The sequence below is a fragment of the Petromyzon marinus genome, chromosome 4 (genome assembly GCF_048934315.1).
Source record: "Petromyzon marinus isolate PM22_M1 ecotype Great Lakes invasive population chromosome 4, UKy_Petmar_22M1.pri1.0, whole genome shotgun sequence".
NCBI lineage: Eukaryota > Metazoa > Chordata > Hyperoartia > Petromyzontiformes > Petromyzontidae > Petromyzon > Petromyzon marinus.
In genome coordinates, this window is record NC_133670.1 from 20,960,861 (window position 1) to 20,982,810 (window position 21,950).

General features: G+C 44.6%; 1 protein-coding gene across 1 annotated transcript in view; it reads left to right on the forward strand.

The window, feature by feature from the left end:
• The window catches only part of LOC116938487 (inactive phospholipase C-like protein 2), a 90,769-nt gene that overhangs the window by 40,369 nt on the left and 28,450 nt on the right, over nt 1–21,950 (forward strand). The window contains exons 2-3 of the mRNA XM_032945618.2: nt 11,350–13,842; nt 15,756–15,959. Of these exons, the coding sequence (XP_032801509.2) occupies nt 11,350–13,842; nt 15,756–15,959 (2,697 nt within the window). The remainder of the gene's footprint in view (nt 1–11,349; nt 13,843–15,755; nt 15,960–21,950) is intronic.

Sequence of the window (21,950 nt, forward strand, 5' to 3'; positions counted from 1 at the left end):
ACTAGACCGTAATGTCAACGTCTTGAGTTTATCCAACAACAGCAACAGAGTTGCTCACACTCTTTATTTTTATGCAGGTAAATAGAATAGGTATGTGACCCGCTGCAGGCAGTGTGTGCACAAGCTTGCACACACACAAACACGCTTGTACGTTTAGTGAGTATGCAAATTTGCAATCTCCTCGATCTCTGCCTCCTACACTCCTTTTTTTCTTCCAGTGGCCACATCCCCATTCTTTTCCCTCTCTCGCCTGGCACATGTGCTGTTTAATTCATGAAAAAATGAGCAGTTGTTGAAAACATTGTAAATACATACAGCAGGGTTACGTAAATTGTCAGCAAGTGTACATATGTGTGTAGCGCTTTTTGTTGTTGTTTGCTTGAGCCATAATTTCTGTATGTGCAGTGGCAGAAAATAATCTGCGGGATCGTGAGAGATAGCGGTGGCTTGATGAGGCCTTCATCCAGCAGTGGATTGACAATGGCTTATGGAGATGACGATGCACTCTTGTATTTTGCTCATCGACGTAGTTCTTTTTAAAATATCCCATTCAATAAAAAAAGAAAGGACTCGTCAGCAGTCAATGAAAAACTGTATCATTTGGGTCAAGAATCGCTTTCCATCGATGCATTGCAATGGATCTCATGATGTTCTCTTACTCACTTTGCAAACGACACATCACTGCTGTGCACTTGCAGGATGTTGCTTTGAGCCAACGCTTGCCATGTACGTCAATGACGTAAATTAAAATTAGCGACATTCAAATCATATTTGTGTAGACCGGAATACAACATGAACAAAACAAGATTAGACCTGAAATGAAAAAAAACCGTGTCCTAGGGCTGTCCATTTTGCGTAATGTTCCGAAAAATAGTGTCCTGATATCAACTGTGACCTCTTTGGAAGCAACAGCGAGCTTTGAAAGCCGTCTGCTCGCAAAGCTTTCATCCGGAACGCAAACGCATCCTCTCAAAGCCACTGGTGTCACTGCACGGGCATGTGGGCAGGCAGACCACGTGACACAAGGTGAAAGTTCGCACTGTGCCATGTGGCAGATTTGCTGATTGATGTTTTGTAGATGTTCTAGCACTCGTATATCGTAACCCGATACGAAGCACATATGCTGCTTTTGTGCTCGTACAAAAAAAAGGGAAATGTATAGTTCCAAGTATTTGTGCAAAAAAACATTGCTTGACATTTTCTGTATTTATACTTTGCTCGGATTGACGCGCAAAAAGAATGGGCCACGTGCATTTCACATATTTGATGTTTAAATGCACATGTTGAGAAAATTACGTTAAATGTTTAACTCATTGATGGAGTCTCCGTGGCGATGATTGCATCTGTCAAGCGAGCCGCTGATCTGTGCATTGATCGGGTGATGTTTGGGCCTATTCTGAGAGATGGGCACGCGGATTTAGTTTCTCCTCCATCTCTCAAGGACAAACGCTGACAGCTGGAAATCCGGCATATGGACAGAAAGCGCCACACCCAGCTGCAACACATGATCCTTTAATCAAAGGACTTGTTAATGGTAAAACGGGAAGTAAAGTTGTTCGTGGAAATAGTGGCACGCTATTTTTTACGTGTGTGTGCTACAGTATGCATATTGGCCTGTGCTAATTTGTAGAAAAAAATCTGAAGGTTTCACCTATATGCTTTAAATATCAATTCTTAAAATATAGTTTCATTGGATATAATCTTAAATCTAGTTTTGGCCACATATGAGGATGGCCTCCGCTTGCTTGAATGTCACGGTTTTTATCTCGAGAGCCAGATTGTGGGCATATGCGGATTTGTTTCATGTATTTAGGGTACTGTGATGGCGAGATCTTAGCTACCTTTCCTGGTATACAGGAGGCCATGGGTTTGATCCGACCCTGATGTCTGTATAGTTGGAGTTTGTATGTTCTCCCCGTCGCCGTGTGGACTTTTCTCCGGGTCCTCCAATTTTCCCTCCACATTTAGAATCAACGTCCGTTTAGAGAATTTGGCGTCTATACATTTCCATGTGATAAGCCACTTCGTTGAGCTATAATTTGTGGCCAGGTCGATTCTGAAAAAGAGCTATATATGACAGTGGGTCTTACCTGGTAAAATAAACATAGTTTTATCGTTTTTAATACAGAGATTCAAGAGGTATGGGGCCGTAATGATCCCTGCAGCATGCATTGTCAAATGTGACTTCATCAACAACACCACCGCCATTATCATCATCATCATCATTAATCCACAGCGAAAGTACCCAGATTATCACGAATATTAGAATGAATATGCCACACAACTCCTCTGACCAGTGAAATAGCTGCGGATGACATAAGTCGCCTCCACTTTCCCGTGACTTGGCTTGCCCGAGAAGTAGCCGTGGCACAATAACAATCTATATCCTTTCGATTTAAAGCTTTCGTGACTGCAAGGATTCATCTTCATTGGTTCTTTCGGTAAAGTCACGTAGAATGAGAATAAAATAATAAATTAATAAAATAAAATGACACAATAAAATTATCACGATGTTTCGGCCACAACACAGGGATGACAGGTCTGTTCCTTTCACCTGAAGAAGGCCACTTGTGTTGTGGCCGAAACGTCGTGAGAATTTTATTGTGGCATTTTATTTTATTATTTTATTATTTTATTCTCATTCTACGTGACTTTACCGAAAGAACCAAAGAAGATTAATCTATATCCTGTGCATAATAGCAGTTTTTGCAGATCGATTCTGGTCATGGATTCCAGGAGTTGGGGTTAGGGGGTTAATCAGGTCACGGGTAAGAGGATAGACGCATCCTCTTGTGGACAGACAAGGCCCCCACAAGTACTGGTGTTCTTTACAGGGAGTAATTGTGAAGAGCAACCTCGTTTTGAGAAATCAAAATACTTCCTGGCCAGTTTTGATTTTCACATATGGTTTCCACACTGCGTGACTGTATGTTAATACATTTACATTAAAATAAATGTTGCCCAAATTGTGAAGAAAGAGTGTTTATAAACCTCTGGTTTATTATAATCACCATGGTATGCAGTATAACTTCGGCCCTCCTCGTGTAATTATCTCCGAAAAGGTCACTGGTCTTAAAATAAGTAATATTAAAAAACTGTTTTAAAAACACGCTTTAATGAAATGTACCATCCTAGTAATGGAAGAACTCCACGACTCCAGGAAGTGGCCCCGAAGCTTGCCACAAAGTAAGGGACCTTGGTGATTTACAGCCAACGTCAGTTGATTGTGGACAATTAGACCCAAGCCGAAACATAACATATAAAAAATAATGTTAAAAATATATATTGTATTTTTTATGGTAGAATATAGTATTGTCATCAGTATGACATAAGTATACTAAGTTTGCAGTCGATACCACATTGGGAAGTGTGTAAAAATTGAGTTACATGATTTGAGGATACAACAACAGACAGTGAGTTAATAAAATCGTGTAAAAAAAGCTTCAGAGCGGCCATACATTTAAATCTATACATTTTTACAATACTATCTTTGCAATAGATCACTAGGAGCGAACGCTCAAAGGCGTGATAATTTATTATTATTTTGACATGATAATTTTTCAAATGAAGCCCGTACACAATAGGAACATTCGTTGCAACACATACAGGAAATACAAACAATTATGAGATAGTTAAAAAAAGGATGCCTATTTACATTGAACTGCTTTTTGCTGAGACTTCAACGAGGTCATTGATTGTATTTCACGAGCGAGCAAGCGAGCAAGCCCTCAGTGGGCAGCGTTGGCAGATCGGTTGGTGTCCCTGTGACCCCTGGGTCGTGCCAGCTTGCGAACCGGCTCGTATGTCGGCCCCAACGTAGGGTTTTGAAGTAAAATAAATAAAAGTACAGTAAATTGTGATTCGTGACAGTAAAGACACCAATACAACAATGAACTGAACATTATTTTAACATGTCGTATATAAATAATGAAAATGTCAAAATGTTTCTATAGTCAATTGCATGTATGTTTATTGAACTTTTTTCACAGCCGTACATAGGCCAACCATGATAATCGGAGGAGCGGGGGAAGGACAACAAACGAAATACCAAAAGCAATTCTAAAGAAGTCAGCTTTCAATCTAGATTAAAAATTCTAAATTTGAGCAGGGGGAGGTTATCAAGTCAGTTGAGACAGCCCTTACTGAGCCGGTAGTAGAAAGTCTACATTCCTTTGGTAAAAGCCCTGTCTCTTCTTTGGACAACCACTATTAACACACCACAGTGTGGCATTAATTTTATTTGCCCCAGAGGGATAATGGATGGAATTAACACATAAGTAGGGATTTGAGCTAGCAGCTTTACAATTGTAAGTCAAGTACTTTGCTGAAATTCCACTGCCAGATGAAAAGATAATGGAAAGCAAACATTAATGCTGATCGTACATAGTTGTTACATTGGAGAACTACAAGAGTTGGTGACGACTTGGGCAGGTCATCCATTCAGCAGTAGATTGATTATGATTGGCGATGGTGAACATTCTACAAATCGCTCATTCTTATATTTACTTATTATTCGGGCACTTGAACATGCGGACCTCGGGACCTGCACGTAATTGAGCATCCAGCCACCTGCTCTCAAGTCTGCGTGTGATGACAAAGCAGCAATTCCATCAGGAAAGAAGCACACGTATCCGGACTAATTAAAAAAAGGTGCACGTGGGGCGCAGAAACGGTAATGTGTGGCCGAAGAAGCAGGTGAGGGCGTGGTGGGCGATTCATTGCATACGTCTGGCTTCTGGCTAGCCATCAAACAAAGACGGTAACCCACATCATCGCGTTCTTTCAGATGCCCTTCTGCGGCCGTCTGGAATGCTCTTGCTTCCGATGCTGGGAAACCACTGGCGCCGTGCACTTTTAAATCCTCTGGATTGAAAACTCAATTCTTTGGAACTGCTTTTTGTGTTTAGTTTGTTGTCCCCCCCCCCCCCGTGCACCTCCGATTAGCACGTTTAGCTACGTACGGTGTGAAAGAAAAAAATCAACATATGTACGTAGAACAGTGTTTCTCAAACTTTTGTGGCCCGCGGACCACCCAGCCCCCCCCCCCCACCCCTGGTGGCAAAACGCATTCACTTATCTCTAAATAGCAGTGAGACAAAATGATTCATATTACCGGAATATAACAATTATATATATTTTAACACGGCTATACGTTTTTTTAGGGGGTGGTGGGTGGGGTGGAATTTCGATTTCAAAGTTAGGGTAGTTTAATCAGGAGTAGTTTGCTGAACTTCATTATGAAATTGAATATCATGAGTGAAATGTTAATGAATGTCCAAAACAAAAGGTTGTTGTAATTATTGTCCGGATCAACCTGCATTTACATCACAGCCCCGCGGGGACCACCTGGAGGACTGTCGCGGACCACCTGGTGGTACCGGGGACCACACTAAGAACCACAGCTCTTGGGTATTAAAGCCGGAAACCTACAGCCGGTTTTAATCATTCATATGGTATTTACATTCCCAGTACAACAGCACCTGTTGAGCGATTCCCAGTGTAGTGGGACACTGGGCATTTATTCATTCCAATAGCAATCCGTGCTCCCGTCTTTTTGGTGGGTGAGTAATTTTTGCCAGCGTTAATTCGGTTGATCGCAGTCGCTCGTGGGTGGCCATGCTGCACCTTCGGAATGGATTTGACTGCCCAAATAGGGGAGGTGTGCAAAATACACGATACGTACAATTTGTCTTGTGCGCCCCCTCAACATCATTGCAACGTTGTTGTGAGATACGATTACATAGCCACTTTAGAGCTACGTTGTGTGTACCTTATGTGTACCATACATAGATTTATTTCGGTCCATATAATAGAATGGAAAGCAGCGATAATTCCCAACTTTTAAATGTGAGCTGTGTGACAAATTGTAAACGTGCAATTTCTTGAGGACTTTGATATATTTGCATTAATTATCATCATCAGCCATGGTCAATCTACTGCTGAATTAAGGCTTCCTCAAGCTGGCTCTATCTCATGAACCTGCGATGTACTTATTCACCTAACATCTGCACACGAGTTGATTTCATCCCTCCAGGTTCTTGGTGATCAAAACAAACATGTGCCCAGATTTGTCATTGTTGCGAGGTGCATTTTGAGTGCAATGAGTAATGTGTGCACTCTAAATCACATGGGCACGCGTGCGCGGTGCCGATGGCTTCTCGCTTCGCCCGACATGTGCCACGCTCACTCATATTCATCTTTAATTTGCTGGCTTTCAGACCCGCAGGAGTAGAATACGGTGCAATAGGACCCCCCCCCCCAATTCCAGGGCCACGTTTAGACGGTTTGACGGTTTTATTCATGACCAGGTAAGAGCTTATTTAATTCGGGAGTTTCTATTTCAAGGGAGGGACGTGTTTAATAAAATACATCCAAACAACTTCCGATCTCGGATTCCAATTTTCATGCTAATTTTCACCCGTGGCACTGACGTATTTTTTTTTTATCAACCGCATCGTCATAGCAAGCAACTAAATGCTAATTATTTTACAAGGTCAAATTAATTAGTTTTTTTCTGTCTTCCAGAAGAATGCCTCCAAAAAAAACCCCAGCCACTTCTTGAAGCACAAGCCTTGAATGAAAAATGGAACTGTTTGCAAATGAGCCTCGAGTCATAGGTCTGCCTTGCCATGGGGGTTTACTCAGCATGTGACATTATCACGGTCCGCTGAAACCTGTCCACGGCATGTTCTGACGGCCAATTATCATGGAAAGGAGCTGCAACAAATTAAGCATTCTAGAAGAGTGCCTGAACTTTTTTAAACGCGCCACGTGATGAGTTTTCGGCAAACGACTTCATGCGATGTATTTCATATTGTCGCCCGTTTTGAAATAAAGCGTCAATCGATTCCGTTCTCCGCGCGACGAATACAAATGCACGCTCCCTACGCTGAAGCCCTCGGGTTTGATTATCATAGTGCACTGTCCGTACGTGTGTGTAATCACATTTGGCACACGTCCGAAGGCGGAACTCTTGGGAAAACGTGCGCTTTGGCCAACGTTTGCGTGGCCTTGGATGTCCCCGACGCTCCGCACAAACATCAACTGTGCCGTCTCGTCTCGCTCCTCTTCCTTGACAGGTTTAGGAGGTTTGTGCACACACCTCTTTCCCCTGGCTCCGTATTTGCATCGAACTGTTTTGCACTCTTTGTATGCGTCTCTAAATGTTTCCTGTTCCTCCAACTTTAGATGTCTTACGGTGCACCTTGCTGCATTGGAACATAATTTATACTTGTCAAGCATACCATAAATGACAAATAATTACCATGATGCTATTTAACTTTGTTCTTTTGGTGAGGTTGCCAAATTGCTCATAACGTTTTCACTGTTTATAGTGTGCCTTGGTGCCCTTCACGTTTATGTTGTTTAACCAGGTGAGAACTCAAGAGATCAGGGTGAGTCTCGTTTGCAACAGTGCAGTGGTGTACACGAACTAAATGGGAATTACCTCTGTCCACGATAACACCGAATATCTTCACGTATTACGGATCCAGCCAGAGCACCCTGACGTGTGCATAGCCCAGTGCAGCCCCAGGGGGTTGAGTTGTACAAAGCTGTGCCCCATAGCCGGAGCAACGTGCAAAGGAAGGGTGGTGCAAGCAAATGAGACTCTGCATCACGATGCATTACCAAGGGGGTGGGGGTTCGAGCTGATAAGTTAAAAGTTTCCTATGGTTCAAAGATATTTTGTATTTATGATCGTGCTCTCGTCTTACGAGCCAGCAACATGCTGCTCAGTTTGCAGTGTGGAGGGGGGAGGTGCCTTGAGTCCACTGTTGGGTTTGGTGAGGGGACCCTCTCGTCGACAGCGTTTGTGTGTGTGCCACATGGCCTATAGCCGACGAGACGCTCGTTCGCGTCGTTGTGGAGAATATAAATGACAAAATAAATAAGCACACACTTTTTTGTCCCTCCACGTAAAAAGAACACTCTTTTTTTACACTTATTTGTGAAAAGTGTGAAAGAAAATTACGTTTATTTTTTTTAAGTGGAGGGGCCTGAAAGACATATTGTTGGCTTACTTATCTGCTAATGATTAAAATACATATCTACCCATCCCAGAGGATAACAGCACAAAAAAGTACATGATATGCAGTGAGGGAAAAAAGTATTTGATCCCCTGCTGATTTTGTACGTTTGCCCACTGACAAAGAAATGATCAATCTATAATTTTAATGGTAGGTTTATTTGAACAGTGAGAAACAGAATAACAACAAAAGAATCCAGAAAAACGCATGTCAAAAATGTTATAAATTGATTTGCAATTTAATGAGGGAAATAAGTATTTGACCCCCTCTCAATCAGAGAGATTTCTGGATCCCAGGTGTCTTATATACAGGTAAAGAGCTGAGATTAGGAGCACACTCTTAAAGGGAGTGCTCCTAATCTCAGCTTGTTACCTGTATAAAAGGCACCTGTCCACAGAAGCAATCAATCAATCAGATTCCAAACTCTCCACCATGGCCAAGACCAATGAGCTCTCCAAGGATGTCAGGGACAAGATTGTAGACCTATACAAGGCTGGAATGGGCTACAAGACCATTGCCAAGCAGCTTGGTGAGAAGGTGACAACAGTTGGTGTGATTATTCACAAATGGAAGAAACACAAAAGAACTGTCAATCTCTCTCGGCCTGGGGCTCCATGGAAGATCTCACAGTGTGGAGTTGTAATGATCATGAGAACGGTGAGGAATCAGCCCAGAACTACACAGGAGGATCTTGTCAATGATCTCAAGGCAGCTGGGACCATAGTCACCAAGAAAACAATTGGTAACACACTACGCCGTGAAGAACTGAAATCCTGCAGCGCCCGCAAGGTCCCCCTGCTTAAGAAAGCACATACACATGCCCGTCTGAAGTTTGCCAATGAACATCTGAATGATTCAGAGGACAACAGGGTGAAAGTGTTGTGGTCAGATGAGACCAAAATGGAGCTCTTTGGCATCAACTCAACTCGCCGTGTTTGGAGGAGGACGAATGCTGCCTATGATCCAAGAACACCATCCCCACCGTCAAACATGGAGGTGGAAACATTATGCTTTGGGGGTGTTTTTCTGCTAAGGGGACAGGACAACTTCACCGCATCAAAGGGACGATGGACGGGGCCATGTACCATCAGATTTTGGGCGAGAACCTCCTTCCCTCAGCCAGGTCATTGAAAATGGGTCGTGGATGGTATTCCAGCATGACAATGACCCAAAACACACGGCCAAGGCAACAAAGGAGTGGCTCAAGAAGAAGCACATTAAGGTCCTGGAGTGGCCTAGCCAGTCTCCAGACCATTAATCCCATAGAAAATCGGTGGAGGGAGCTGAAGGTTCGAGTTGCCAAACGTCAGCCTCGAAACCTTAATGACTTGGAGAAGATCTGCAAAGAGGAGTGGGACAAAATCCCTCCTGAGATGTGTGCAAACCTGGTGGCCAACTACAAGAAACGTCTGACTTCTGTGATTGCCAACAAGGGTTTTGCCACCAAGTACTAAGTCATGTTTCGCAGAGGGGTCAAATACTTATTTCCCTCATTAAAATGCAAATCAATTTATAAAATTTTTGACATGCGTTTTTCTGGATTTTTTTGTTGTTATTCCGTCTCTCACTGTTCAAATAAACCTGCCATTAAAATTATAGACTGATAATTTCTTTGTCAGTGGGCAAACGTACAAAATCAGCAGGGGATCAAATACTTTTTTCGCTCACTGTAATTGCCTTCTTTTTTTTACGCAAGTAGAATAATAAGGCCCCTTGCAATATTAAACTAATTTTAGGTCAACAGGGCTAAAAAAAAACCCACGGTGGTGCAGCTGCAGTTGCTTGGTAACTTGTCTCTGGGATGCTAATGACAGGGCTTTAGTTGACCCATGGTATAACATCAAATCGTCCATCTGGATTTTGATGGGTACATTTTAAAATCTTTTTATATCCTTGATGTCTTGATGGTCTTGATGAATTTAATAGTGACTGCGTCAGGTGGACAAGATCTGAATGATTACGATGTCTGCCGGCAAGAGATAATGATGCCTATCCAGAGGCAGAGGTTAAGTTCAAGTAGTTACGAGGTTAATGGGAGGTCCTAGTGTTTCTTTAATGGAAAATTAATGTCTTGACATTTTTGGGGAGGAAATTTGCCATTAGCTGCCATTACAGAGAGCATTACACCACTGTTGTGCCTGCTGCTAGAATCGCATTTCACAGCATTCTGGGATGTAATCCGTGCAGCTTTGGTATCCCATGGCCTATTCAGGGCCTTCCACCAGATCTCATTCTCCATGCCACTCGTATAGCCTCTTATGTGAAATATATATTTACAGAGTCTTAAGCATATTCAGGCTGTTACTTTGAGATGTTTTTCTTTAAACCGACTTGAGAGACGCTTCATGTGGTGTAAACCAATGTGTGCCAGTTGCCTTTAATGTCTGCCTTAATTGGTAGTTACGTATCAAGCAAGTCATTCCGTGTCCTTTTTTTTCAAAGATCAGCTCAGCATGCCAATAAAACTGAAAAGATGAATCATTAGCTGGTAACTTTGATTTCAAAATCAGTCCTTCCATTTTATACTCAAATAACTGCAACTAGTTTTGCTTAGTGGCATGGACGTGGGTTTTTTTTCTCAAACAGCAGTTGTTTGTGACCTAAGTAGACACCTGCTGATTACGGAATAATGTTAATGATTTAAACGGTCTAAAAAAAGAGTCCCATTTGTACTGCATTGGTGTGTATAATGAGGTCTCTTTTATGTCGTGTGTTTCCCTGAGGCCATTTGTTCAGTGACCAGACTGGATACTGGCATTACCAGTGTGAGACCTGACCTGTGAACTATGTGCCCACACTAGTGCTGGTTTATGGTTGATGATGCACCCACATTTAAACGGTGACTTTGCCCAGCTGTGGTGCTCTGTCGATGATTCTCATTGTTACCAGCTACATTTCATTAAATCCTTGGTGTAGTCTGTGTGGTGGGGCGGGTGGTGATGTAGCAGGAACTCTAGGGCATTATTGTGTAATTATGAATGCACATATTTACCACAAACTTGTGTTGATAACTGCTCGGGTTTTTCTCCAGTCATCAAATCAAAACCGTATAGTCTCGCTGCTACGGCATGTCAGAGTTGGGTTTTTTATTGTGTTTGGAACTGTGGCTGGCAGACAGTGCCTCCTTTGAAATGTAGCACCTTCGTGCTATAAAAATGGTGCAAATGCCTAATGTGCTCTATTATCATTTGTGTGGGTACAGGTAGCACGTGGCATTTAATTCACCGTTCTTCATTTGTAGCCCGACCTGTGCGCGTGTATTTGTGGAGCGCGTGGGGCCTTGCATCTGCTCACGCCGTTACCCTGCCCCGTGCGATTGCAGGACTCGACCCGGCAGAAGCGCGAGCGAAAGAAGACGGTGTCCTTTGGCAGCATGCCCACCGACCGGCGCGTGAGCAGCGCCAGCGACTGCATTAACCTCATGCTCGAGGGCTGCGAGCTGCGCAAGATCCGGCCAAACTCGCGTGTTTACCAGCGCTATTTCCTGCTCGAGTCCGACCTGCAGTGGCTTCGCTGGGAGCCGTCCAAGAAGGACTCGGAGCGTGCCCGTCTGGAGATTGTCGCCATCAGGGAGGTGCGCGTTGGCAAAAACACGGAGACCTTTCGCAACCACGGCTTCGCGGAGCACATCTCGGCCGACTGCGCATTCTCCATCATCTACGGCGAGGGATACGAGTCGCTCGACCTCGTGGCGTCCGCGCCGGATATCGCCAACGCTTGGGTCACGGGGCTGCGGTACCTCCTTTCCTTCGGCTCGCACTCGCTCGACATGCTCGAGAGCAGTCACAACTCGCTGCGTCACTGCTGGCTGCTGCCGCTCTTCACGCGAGCGGACGGCGGCGGCAAAGGTTGCCTGCCCGCCGAGGTGGCCTGCCAGCTTTTGCAGGGCTTGAACCCGGCCCTGAAGGGCATCGCCATCAGACTCAAGCTGAAAGAGCTGCAGAAGAGCAGGGTCTCCCCAATAGATGGCATCTCATTTCCCGAATTTGTCGACATGTACCACGAGTTGTGCACTCGGGCAGAGATCTATTTTCTGCTGGTGCAGTTTTCCAGCAGTAAAGAGTATCTGGACAGCAGGGATCTAACCATGTTTTTGGAAGCAGAGCAGGGCATGACTGATATTACTGAGCAGATGTGTTTGGACATTATCCGGCGGTACGAGCCCTCCACCGAAGGGCAGGAAAGGGGCTTTTTAGGAATTGACGGTTTCACGGGGTACCTCATCTCTGCGGAATGTGACCTCTTTGACCCGGCGCACAGGAGGGTTTGCCAGGACATGAGCCAGCCAATCTCCCATTACTACATCAACTCGTCCCACAACACGTACCTAATCGAGGACCAGTTCCGCGGCCCCTGCGACGTCAGCGGCTACGTGCGGGCCTTGCGGATGGGCTGCCGCTGCGTGGAGATGGACGTTTGGGACGGGCCGGACGGCGAGCCCATCGTCTACAATGGCCATACAATGACCCTGCCCATCACCTTTCACAGCGCGCTGGAGGCCATTAACAAGTACGCTTTTGTGGCCTCCGAATACCCGCTGATCATCTGCTTGGAGAACCACAATTGCATTATGCAACAGAAGGTTTTGGTGCAGCACATAAAGAAGGTTTTGGGCGATAAGCTGTACATCAAGCCCGTGGACATCAATGAGAGCTACCTGCCTTCGCCCGAGTCTCTGAAACTGAAGATAATCCTCAAAGGGAAAAAGTTACCTTTTGAGGAACCGGGGCCAGAGGGAGAGGTCACAGATGAAGATGAAGCCTCGGAGATTGCGCAGAGGACAGAGATGTCCCAGGACATTTTCTTACAGCCAGACGAAATCGACGTGAAGAAACAAAAGTTGTGCCCCGAGCTCTCCGACCTGATAACCCTGTGCAAATCTGTGCGTTTCCGGGACTTTGACTCATCGCAGCAGTGCCAGAAGTACTGGGAGATGTGTTCGTTCACCGAGGCCCTGGCGAGCCGATTTTCCAACGAGTTCTCGGAGGACTTTGTCAACCACAATAAGAGATTCCTTTCTCGAATCTTCCCCAGCCCCATGCGCATCGATTCCAGCAATCTCAACCCACAGGACTTCTGGAACTGTGGCTGTCAAGTGGTGGGCATGAACTACCAGACGCCAGGGCTCATGATGGACCTCAATGTGGGCTGGTTCCGGCAAAACGGCGGCTGCGGCTACGTCCTGCGCCCGTCGGTCATGCGGGACGAGGTGTCGTACTTCAGTGCCAACGTGCGCGACGGGCTGCCCGGCATCTCCCCGCAGCTGCTGCACATCAAGGTGATCAGCGGGCAGCACCTACCCAAGCCACGGGGCTCCGGCTCCAAGGGCGACGTGGTAGACCCGTACGTGTACGTCGAGGTGCACGGCATCCCAGCCGACTGCGCCGAGCAGAGGACCAAGACGATCGGTCAGAACGGCGGCAGCCCCGTCTTCGACGAGAGCTTCGTGTTCCAGGTGAACCTCCCCGAGCTGGCCATCGTGCGCTTCGTCGTGCTCGACGACGACTACATCGGGGACGAGTTCATCGGGCAGTACACGATCCCGTTCGAGTGCCTGCAGCCGGGCTACCGCCACGTGCCGCTGCACGCGCTCACGGGGGAGTGCATCGAACATGCCAACCTCTTCCTGCACGTGGCCATCACCAACCGCAGGGGCGGCGGCAAGGCACAGAAGAGGGGCCTCTCTGTCCGCAAGGGCAAGAAGACGCGCGAGTATGCCGCCATGAGGCTGCTGGGAGTGCGCGCACCGGACGAGGTGTTCCGCATGGCTGCGCAGCCCCTGCACGAGGCCACCGATCTGCGCGAGAACATGCAGGTACGGGGGCAGTCCCGTGGCGTTGCGTGAGAGCGTGCAGGTACGGGGGCAGTCCCGTGGCGGTGTGTGAGAGCGTGCAGATGTTGTTGCTGATGATTATTAGGGTTGCAGATTTGCATAGCTTTGTTGGTTTTTCAGCAGAATTTATTGACGTGTCACTGAAAAACGCAGATCGTTGAATGTAATTATGACTCGCTGTTTATTTTTCGCCCCGTTCGCTGCGAATTGGCATCGCCAAAATGAAAATTCCATTGCCTCCCCCGTTTAGTCACACGGCAAGGAGTGATTTTTGTTTTGTCTTAATTCACACGCGGTCGTGCAGCACGCGCGGTCTTAAGGATGCCTCGCTCCACACAACTGTGGGGGGGAATTGCAGGTGACACGCATTTAGCGCAGCGCCAGAGCCCTTGAGAGGTCGGCAGTGCGCACCGCGGACGGCAATGTACTACCACCGCCATCACCACGCTCCTGTGGGAACGCTACATCTCACAAATGCGCAGACACCCGCTTCTCTGTTTTGTTCCTACAGATGCGGAGCTAAATTGTGCCGAGGTCCTCCGTATTATTTATCGGCCGGACGTCGCTGGGGGGGGGGGGGGGTGCATTTTACTGCGTGTGTCAGTGTACCCATTGCTATTTACTAAGCTGGACGTGTGTGTGTATTGACGTCTGTTTATTGACGTTTTGCGTGCCTATGGATCTGCATTGTGCCTTCGGTAGGGTTCGAGTCGGTGTATAAAATTCGAGTGCAGAAGTTGTTTGGTTTCTGCGGGACACCTGAAGGGTGCTGCCAACTCATGCGTGTAATTGAAAGTTTATGGCATAGTATTTCTGAAATTGGATACTTAAATCTGTGATAACCTACGGACCGTTAAATAGCATCATATATTTAAATATATTGTCAAGTCAAACTGTAATATTTCTGAGTGTAGCTTCGTTCATATGGTTTGTGCATTTCACAAAAATTCAGAAAAATATATATTTTTAATGGATTTGATATCTATAAATTTGAAAGCGCATGGGTAATATTCTTTTATGTTCTGTTCAGCCATTCATGATTGATTGTGTTCTTTTTCTTTAGAATTGGCCAAGAATCCTCTGTAATACAATGTGGTGGAGGTCAGGCGCATTGCATGACCTTTGCAGACATTAGTTTCTGCGTTTGAACGCCTCTGCGTATGGTGTTCCACAGAAAGAGTTATTGTATTTCTGAAAATAAAATAAAAAGATCAACAAAAACACGACGTTTTTTTCTGTCACTGTAATTTTAGGTGCAACTGTTGTTCGATCTTAATAGGTAATCTTGCGGCTTTGTCAATTGATGTATGTGATTGGAGATGAAAGATTAAATTGCCCTGAGGTTTTGTCTAAATAAATAAAATGACCCCAAAGCCATTGCTCTTCATGCCACATTCCAGTTAGCGATGTGTAAATTGTAATGCTCCAGCGGCTTGTTGTGCCGTCACATTTTGTGAAGTCCGCAGGGGTTGCAGAGCAGTGCTAATGATGGTAATTAGACTTGGGGGGGAAAAGCGTGACTTTTTTTTTCCTGTGTCCTTTAATATCACCAGGTGAGACCAATATATTGATATTTCACACTAATTGCACAGGCACCCGTCGGAAGCCGTTGGGTACAATTGAAATTTTCATGGCTTACATTCGCTTACTACTGAGTTTCTAATCAGCTGTGGACCCGTTATGTGTACGTGCTGTGCATTGTATGTTGGATTCTAACAATGCGCTAAAGCTAGTACAGATGTACACTGTTTCTAACTAGAATTTAGGTTTGTTTTTTTATTTAAAAAAAGGGAGCCATTTCATTTTGCAAAAATAAATTCAAACAAACCTTTTTATACTCGCACACTCGGGTGCACGCGTACGCTTGCTCATTTGTAATTCTCTTTTGCTGGCAGAATGCGGTGATGTCCTTTAAGGAGGTCTGCGGGCTGCCACCCGCAGCCTGCCTAAAGCAGTGCATGCTGGGAATGTGTGCGCGCCTGCTGAGCTCGGACGCGTCGGCGTGCATGGTACTGCAGCAGCGCGAGGGCTACCCGGCGCTGGAGAGCCCGAGCCCTCTGCCCGAGAGTCTCAAGAAGCTCGTGCAGGCCTTCAACATGGTACCGGCTCCCGCGCTTGTGCACACCCATGTGGGCAAATCAAATCATTAGCACATTTGGTGTTCACGCCATCCCCAAAGCGAAATGCAATCTCGAAGGTGCTGTGTTTTACAGACGATTATCGTCTGCCGTAGTTTCACCGTCGGGGTTGATGTGACTATGTGGTTTAACCTAATTTGGCGATTTCCGAGTAATTATTAAATTTGGACCATGACTCTGGGATACATGGCCTATTATTTTTTTGAACAATGCGAGTACTGTACACGTAAAGACAAACATCCTCTGTATATTCTCTTTGGGCAATTGCTGCTAACATGCACCGATCGAGACCACAATGGCACACGGGGGGCATTGGCATCGGCACCACCCCAGATTCCTTTGTATCCCCAGTTTTGATGTTCATGTAATAAACAGGTACACATTTTTATGCCGGAGAGATTCTAATACCACGTGCCGCTCATGTTGTCCGAGGCCGGGAATTGAAACCAGGTCGGTCAGTTTCACAATGTAGTTTGGGTCACCACTGCGATAGCTGCTCCCCATGCGCACACACACACGCACACAATCTCATACTCCAGAGGCATGACTTTGCTTTTGTGCATTCATGTCCACAGCAATGTAGGCCTTTGGGCACTCGCCAGACTATACACGGTGTGTAATGTTTTTTTGCTTTTCTATTTTGACAAATACATGCACATCACTAATGGAAAATTAAGTAGTTTTGAGTATTTGTCTTTATCAATATCAGCAATTGTGATAATATTGTATTACCACGGAGATGTAGCAAATAAATAACACCTGTTTTAAAGCCACGTGCTGAGTCACCTTGTGGCCCACATGAACAACTGAACTGCTGGTGGTACCCTTCCAAATGTGTCAAGATGAGATGCGGTGCAAGTCACTTTTCGTGTTTAAAGCGCTCTAAGTCACCTCGGCATAAAGGGCTGAACTTCAAAATAAGCCCTTGTTTATCTACTCAATTCATGCATGCGCTTGAGACCGGCATTTCTCGAGGTGGAACTTGGAGTATTCGCTCCCATGTGTAAATCATTCGCTTCTCCGGTTGGGGTGGGGGGTGGGGATGGGTAATGACAGGGGCACAACAAAAATGCTGAATCCATAGCCCCCCCCCAAATCATTGTCATTATTAACTATGATGATAAATATTGTGTTATTTTAAAATTGCACAACATTGCATACTCCTGAAAAATAAAGTGGAACATGTACAAATGTTGATAACGGCAACAATTATTTATCCATTGCCTCAAAGTCTGAATTCTAAAATGCAATTTTTGCCTTTCAACACTTGCTCTGTGATAGCTAGTTGGGGGAAGCAGAGAGGTTTGCAGTAAACACCTTTGCTGGACGTTAGGGTGGACTGGATATTAAAATAATCTTTCATACATAAAATAAAGCCTGGGTCCGTGTAGGGCGCAGCAACATGTATGTGCCGTAGTATTGCCTTGTTTGCTTGGCTACCGGATACTGCAAGTTATCATATTCCTATGTGGGGTTGTAAACGATGCCTCTGAGATGACTCATGAATGGTCTTCTCTTTATTTGTTTGGTATGGTTTGTAGTAAACGTTATTTACTGTACAGAGTCGTTTAAATCTGTAGATAGGTTTACCCTGCAGCCTATTGTTTTCTAATCGCAGTGATGTGTACCTCACGTTGATATGCTGATAGCAGGGCCAGAATTCTCGGACGGTGACATTTGCTGGCTACGGTGGCAAGCTGGCTTATTCGCAATCATCCATTCGATGCTTAGATTAACCAGAGAAACCTTGGGATTGTTTTCTGGAGAGCAAAATCACGGAAATCCATTCGCATGCGTGGAAGATAGAATGCTGCTCCCAGGCCTTCCTGCATCGTTCTTTTATTTTCAAGAAGTGCCGATCCACTCGGAGCGATCTGTATCTCGCCAGAAGGGTAAAGGTGACGAGGCTTATCCGATTTCTTTGCCGGCTTTTCATTCTCATAATGCGACGGTCACGACAATATTGTGAAAGGACGGCACAAAAACAAAACACACTGTGGTCGTTAGTGGTAACCAATAGCCCGCTGCTGGAACCGTGTTTATTGTAAGATGTTCGCTTAAATGAGAGAGTCTTTAAGGAAATCCGGAGCACCTCGAGTCACATCTTGCTGCTACGTGATTAAACGATAACTATGATTTATATTCTTGGTTCTTTCGGTAAAGTCACGTAGAAGGGAAACGTGACTTTACCGAAAGAACCAAGAATATTAATCCCTGCAGTCACGAAAGCTTTAAATGAAAATTTAACTATGATTTAATTAGCATAAAAACAATCGTACATTACAGAAGCACACTACTCCTTTTCACCTAATTTCTTCTCCATTATCTGCAACTCGGAGCTTAAAAATAGAACATTGATTGCCTCCTTTAAGACGAGCTTTATTTTAATTGTTGAGATGTGCCGAGTTTCACCCGTGTATCGATAGTTTAATGTGTATGTGCCATTTTATTGAAGGATTGTCTTGGTGTGTTCTGGTACTATTGTTGTTGTTGTTCTTATGCCTTGCCCAAGCTTGCATTTAGTGTTGAAAAATATGCAGGAATGTATGCACTTGTGCAATTTGTACTAGTAATTTGTACAATTTGTATTTTCTTTATCTATTTCTGCGTCGTTATTTTGGACGTTTTTATGTTGAACTTCTTTCGCACCATAGTGACTCTCTTAAGCCTTCTCCTTTTTTCACTCCTGTCGTGATTTTGTGTTGTTTGTTGTTGTAACTTGCTGACCTACCCTTACTGGACATCTGTTCAGAAGAGCTTCATAGCTCATCGAATTCCTGCAGCCTTAATAAAGATTCCTATTCTGATCAGCAGCAGCAGCAGCCATTTCCTCTTCAGTGTTGGATGAGGGTCTCTTCGACTGTATGAGGAATATCTTTCCATTACAGTACATACAAAGTAAAATCATACAACATTACATATGACATAAAAAAGGTAAAGTGGATGTCACTGCTTTAAATGAGTTCATAACATTATTAATGGCCGGTGTGCAATGAAATTGGGGAACAAAACAAAATGATGACAAGTTACCTGGTAGAAAAATGGATGAAAATGGAAAAAAATAGGACTGCACGTCCCGTGAAACTATAACGATGAGGGAAGAAATTATAGAACACAACACGGTAATAATAATAATGACGACAACTTATCTAGCGCCGTAACATTGCAAGCCATTACATGGGCTGTTTGAACGTGGCATAACAACAATAGGGGCGTAAAAGAAGCAAAGAGGAAGATGATGATAGGTATACTCTTTGGTTCTATTGGGTAAAGTCACGTAGGTGAAAATTTTGTTATTTTATTTTCACCTACGTGACTTTACCCAATAGAACCAAAGAGTATGGATCTTAGCAGTCATGAAAGCTTTAAATCTAGAAATGATGATAGGTAAAATTGCAAATCCTAACCTTTATGGGGCAAGATAGAGTTGCACAACACAGCGTTTGAGTTTACTGCATATTTCAATTGGGATTAGTGTTATTTTTTATATACCCCAGAAAACAATGATTCTTTTCAGGCGGCTAGAATGTTCCAGATGTCATGCCCCCTTTAAACAGATGGAATAGCTGTGGACACCATAGCAGCAGAATGAGAGTGAACATATCAGGCAAATTATATCAGATGGAACAGCAACAAAACGATGAAATTAAGAGGTGAGCGTGCGTAGAATGATGGAGTGGTTTTGGATTTTTTTAATTTGATGATGAAAACTATCGTACCATTGTGCTGAAATAATAAAGTTTGGAATCGCTGCATAGTATGCACCTTGACATGGATTGGAATCGCGGACTCTTGACAAGGAACATGGAACCAATAGCTGTGAGATGCATGTAGAAGCATGGAGAGATGCATGCTGGGAATGAACACTTAAGAGACAGCCAGAGGAACATTGCGGAGATTTAACACAAATTAGAGACGTCTTGTTCACTGTTGAGAAAAGTAAAGTGTGCTGCGGTTAGAAGGGAATGACGGTTGATGATGATGGAATGGAAGTCCAAGGAGGATGACAGCTACAGGCATGGAAGGATGATGTCAGCTCACAGGAGAGTGAGATGGGTTATTTCGTCGTAGGACCTTTGGGGATTGTTGATGAGGTGTGAGGCCTATATCCAGCAGTAGACAGAACATGGTCGATGACGAAAAACCCATTTCAGCTTTCAGGTTACCGTTTGAATCGAAATGAAATATAAACAGTGTGGCAACAAGGGCATGGATTTTTTTTATAAAAAAATAAATAAATGCAATAAAAATGCATAATGCATTTGTTAAGCTTTTGGTTTTGATGGGTGTGGAAGCCAATAACTAAAACATGAGGAGAGAGTACCAGCGGACTATAAATAGAGGAGAGGTTAATGAAAGGGGAAGATATTGAATTCACAGGTTTGTGTTGGCCCCGTCACCCTGCGTACATTATGTAAGCATTACCATTATTCATTCCATCCACCATGCTCACAGTTGCACACCGCCACGGATTGCCGTACGGTTTTGCTGGCGCAACGCGCGTTTGCTCACTCGCTTCGCCAGTGTCCGTGCAGAGGATTCTTCAGTTGGAAGCGGAATTTCTCTGAGAAACCGTAACGTTTTGATGACGGTTATATTCAGCATTATACCAAGCATTTGTGTAATCGTTATTATTTGCAATTTATTTCGTAGTTCATAAGTTGTTCCGTTTGGCTAAAAATTAACGGGACTTTTATTGTGCGTGTGTGAGCTGTGCACAGGCTACCACGCTCAGCGGAAGTGCGGGTGAATAAACACAAATAGCAATTCTCAAGAAATGTATTTTCAATCTAATGCCCCATGAGGGTTATATCAGCCATATCTTAATCAGGTGCATCTTAATTGTATATGCTCACAAACAACATTGAGTCTTCTGTGTGCTGCACGATAGGCCCTTCAATGTCCAGCGACAGTAGCCAGGTTTTTGCAGCAGTGGTCAGTCACATTAAACGTCTGCAACAGTTTTCCCCTCCCCTTTCCTCTCCCAATAAATTATATGATGCAGAAATAGGTTACAAAAACGGACGCTGCCGTCGTGTTAATGGTCAGCACGCTGTATTCGAAATCCAGAGTTCACCGGTTCAGTCTCTTGGTGCAGCAGCGGAAACGATTGGTGATTGTCTCAAATCCGCACTTCCGCTGTCTCCCCCGGCAGTACAAATGGGCACATCGCGGTTAGCCGAGCAGCAGGTCACGCATGGTGGGGTAAGGAGTGGTTACTGCCACCTTCTTCAAGAGTTCTCGCCAGCGTGGAAGAGTAGGCCAAAATTCCACGCGAGGGGCTTTCGAAAGCTCCCTCTAGTTCCACCAGCAGAAGCATGCGCAATACATTTCAGAGTTGCACCTTGAAGTTTGCGTGGGAAAAACGAAGAGCTGTCATACAATTCGAAAAGTATTAACTTTTAAACTTGATTTGGCGCTTTCCTGACTGCAGGAATTATTCTTTGGTTCTTTCGGTAAAGTCACGTAGAAATAGAAAATAATAAATTACATAATAACATACGACGTTTCGATTGCAAAGCAAGCAATCATCATCAGGTACAAATGAAAGAGAAAGACACCTAGTAAACTTAGATATATAATGCAACACAGCGCAGAAAGTCGGCTGACACAACAGTCAACACCCTACCTGGTTGATTACGTCCAAGAGAGAGACAAGACACAGATTGCTCAATTAGAAGTTAAGTGTGAAATTTGGGAGAGAGACAAGGCACCTCTACGGGGAGGTTTTAAGTTTGTTTTTTCCTCTCTCTCTGTGTCTCGTTGTTGTCTCTCTCTGCTTGTGTGTCTGTCTTTGTGTCTCCATGTCTGTGCCTTGTCTCTCTCCCAAATTTCTCTGTCTCATTGTTGTCTCTCTCTGCTTGTGTGTCTGTCCTTGTGTCTCCATGTCTGTGCCTTGTCTCTCTCACAAATTTCACACTTAACGTCTAATTGAGCAATCTTTGGAGTGGC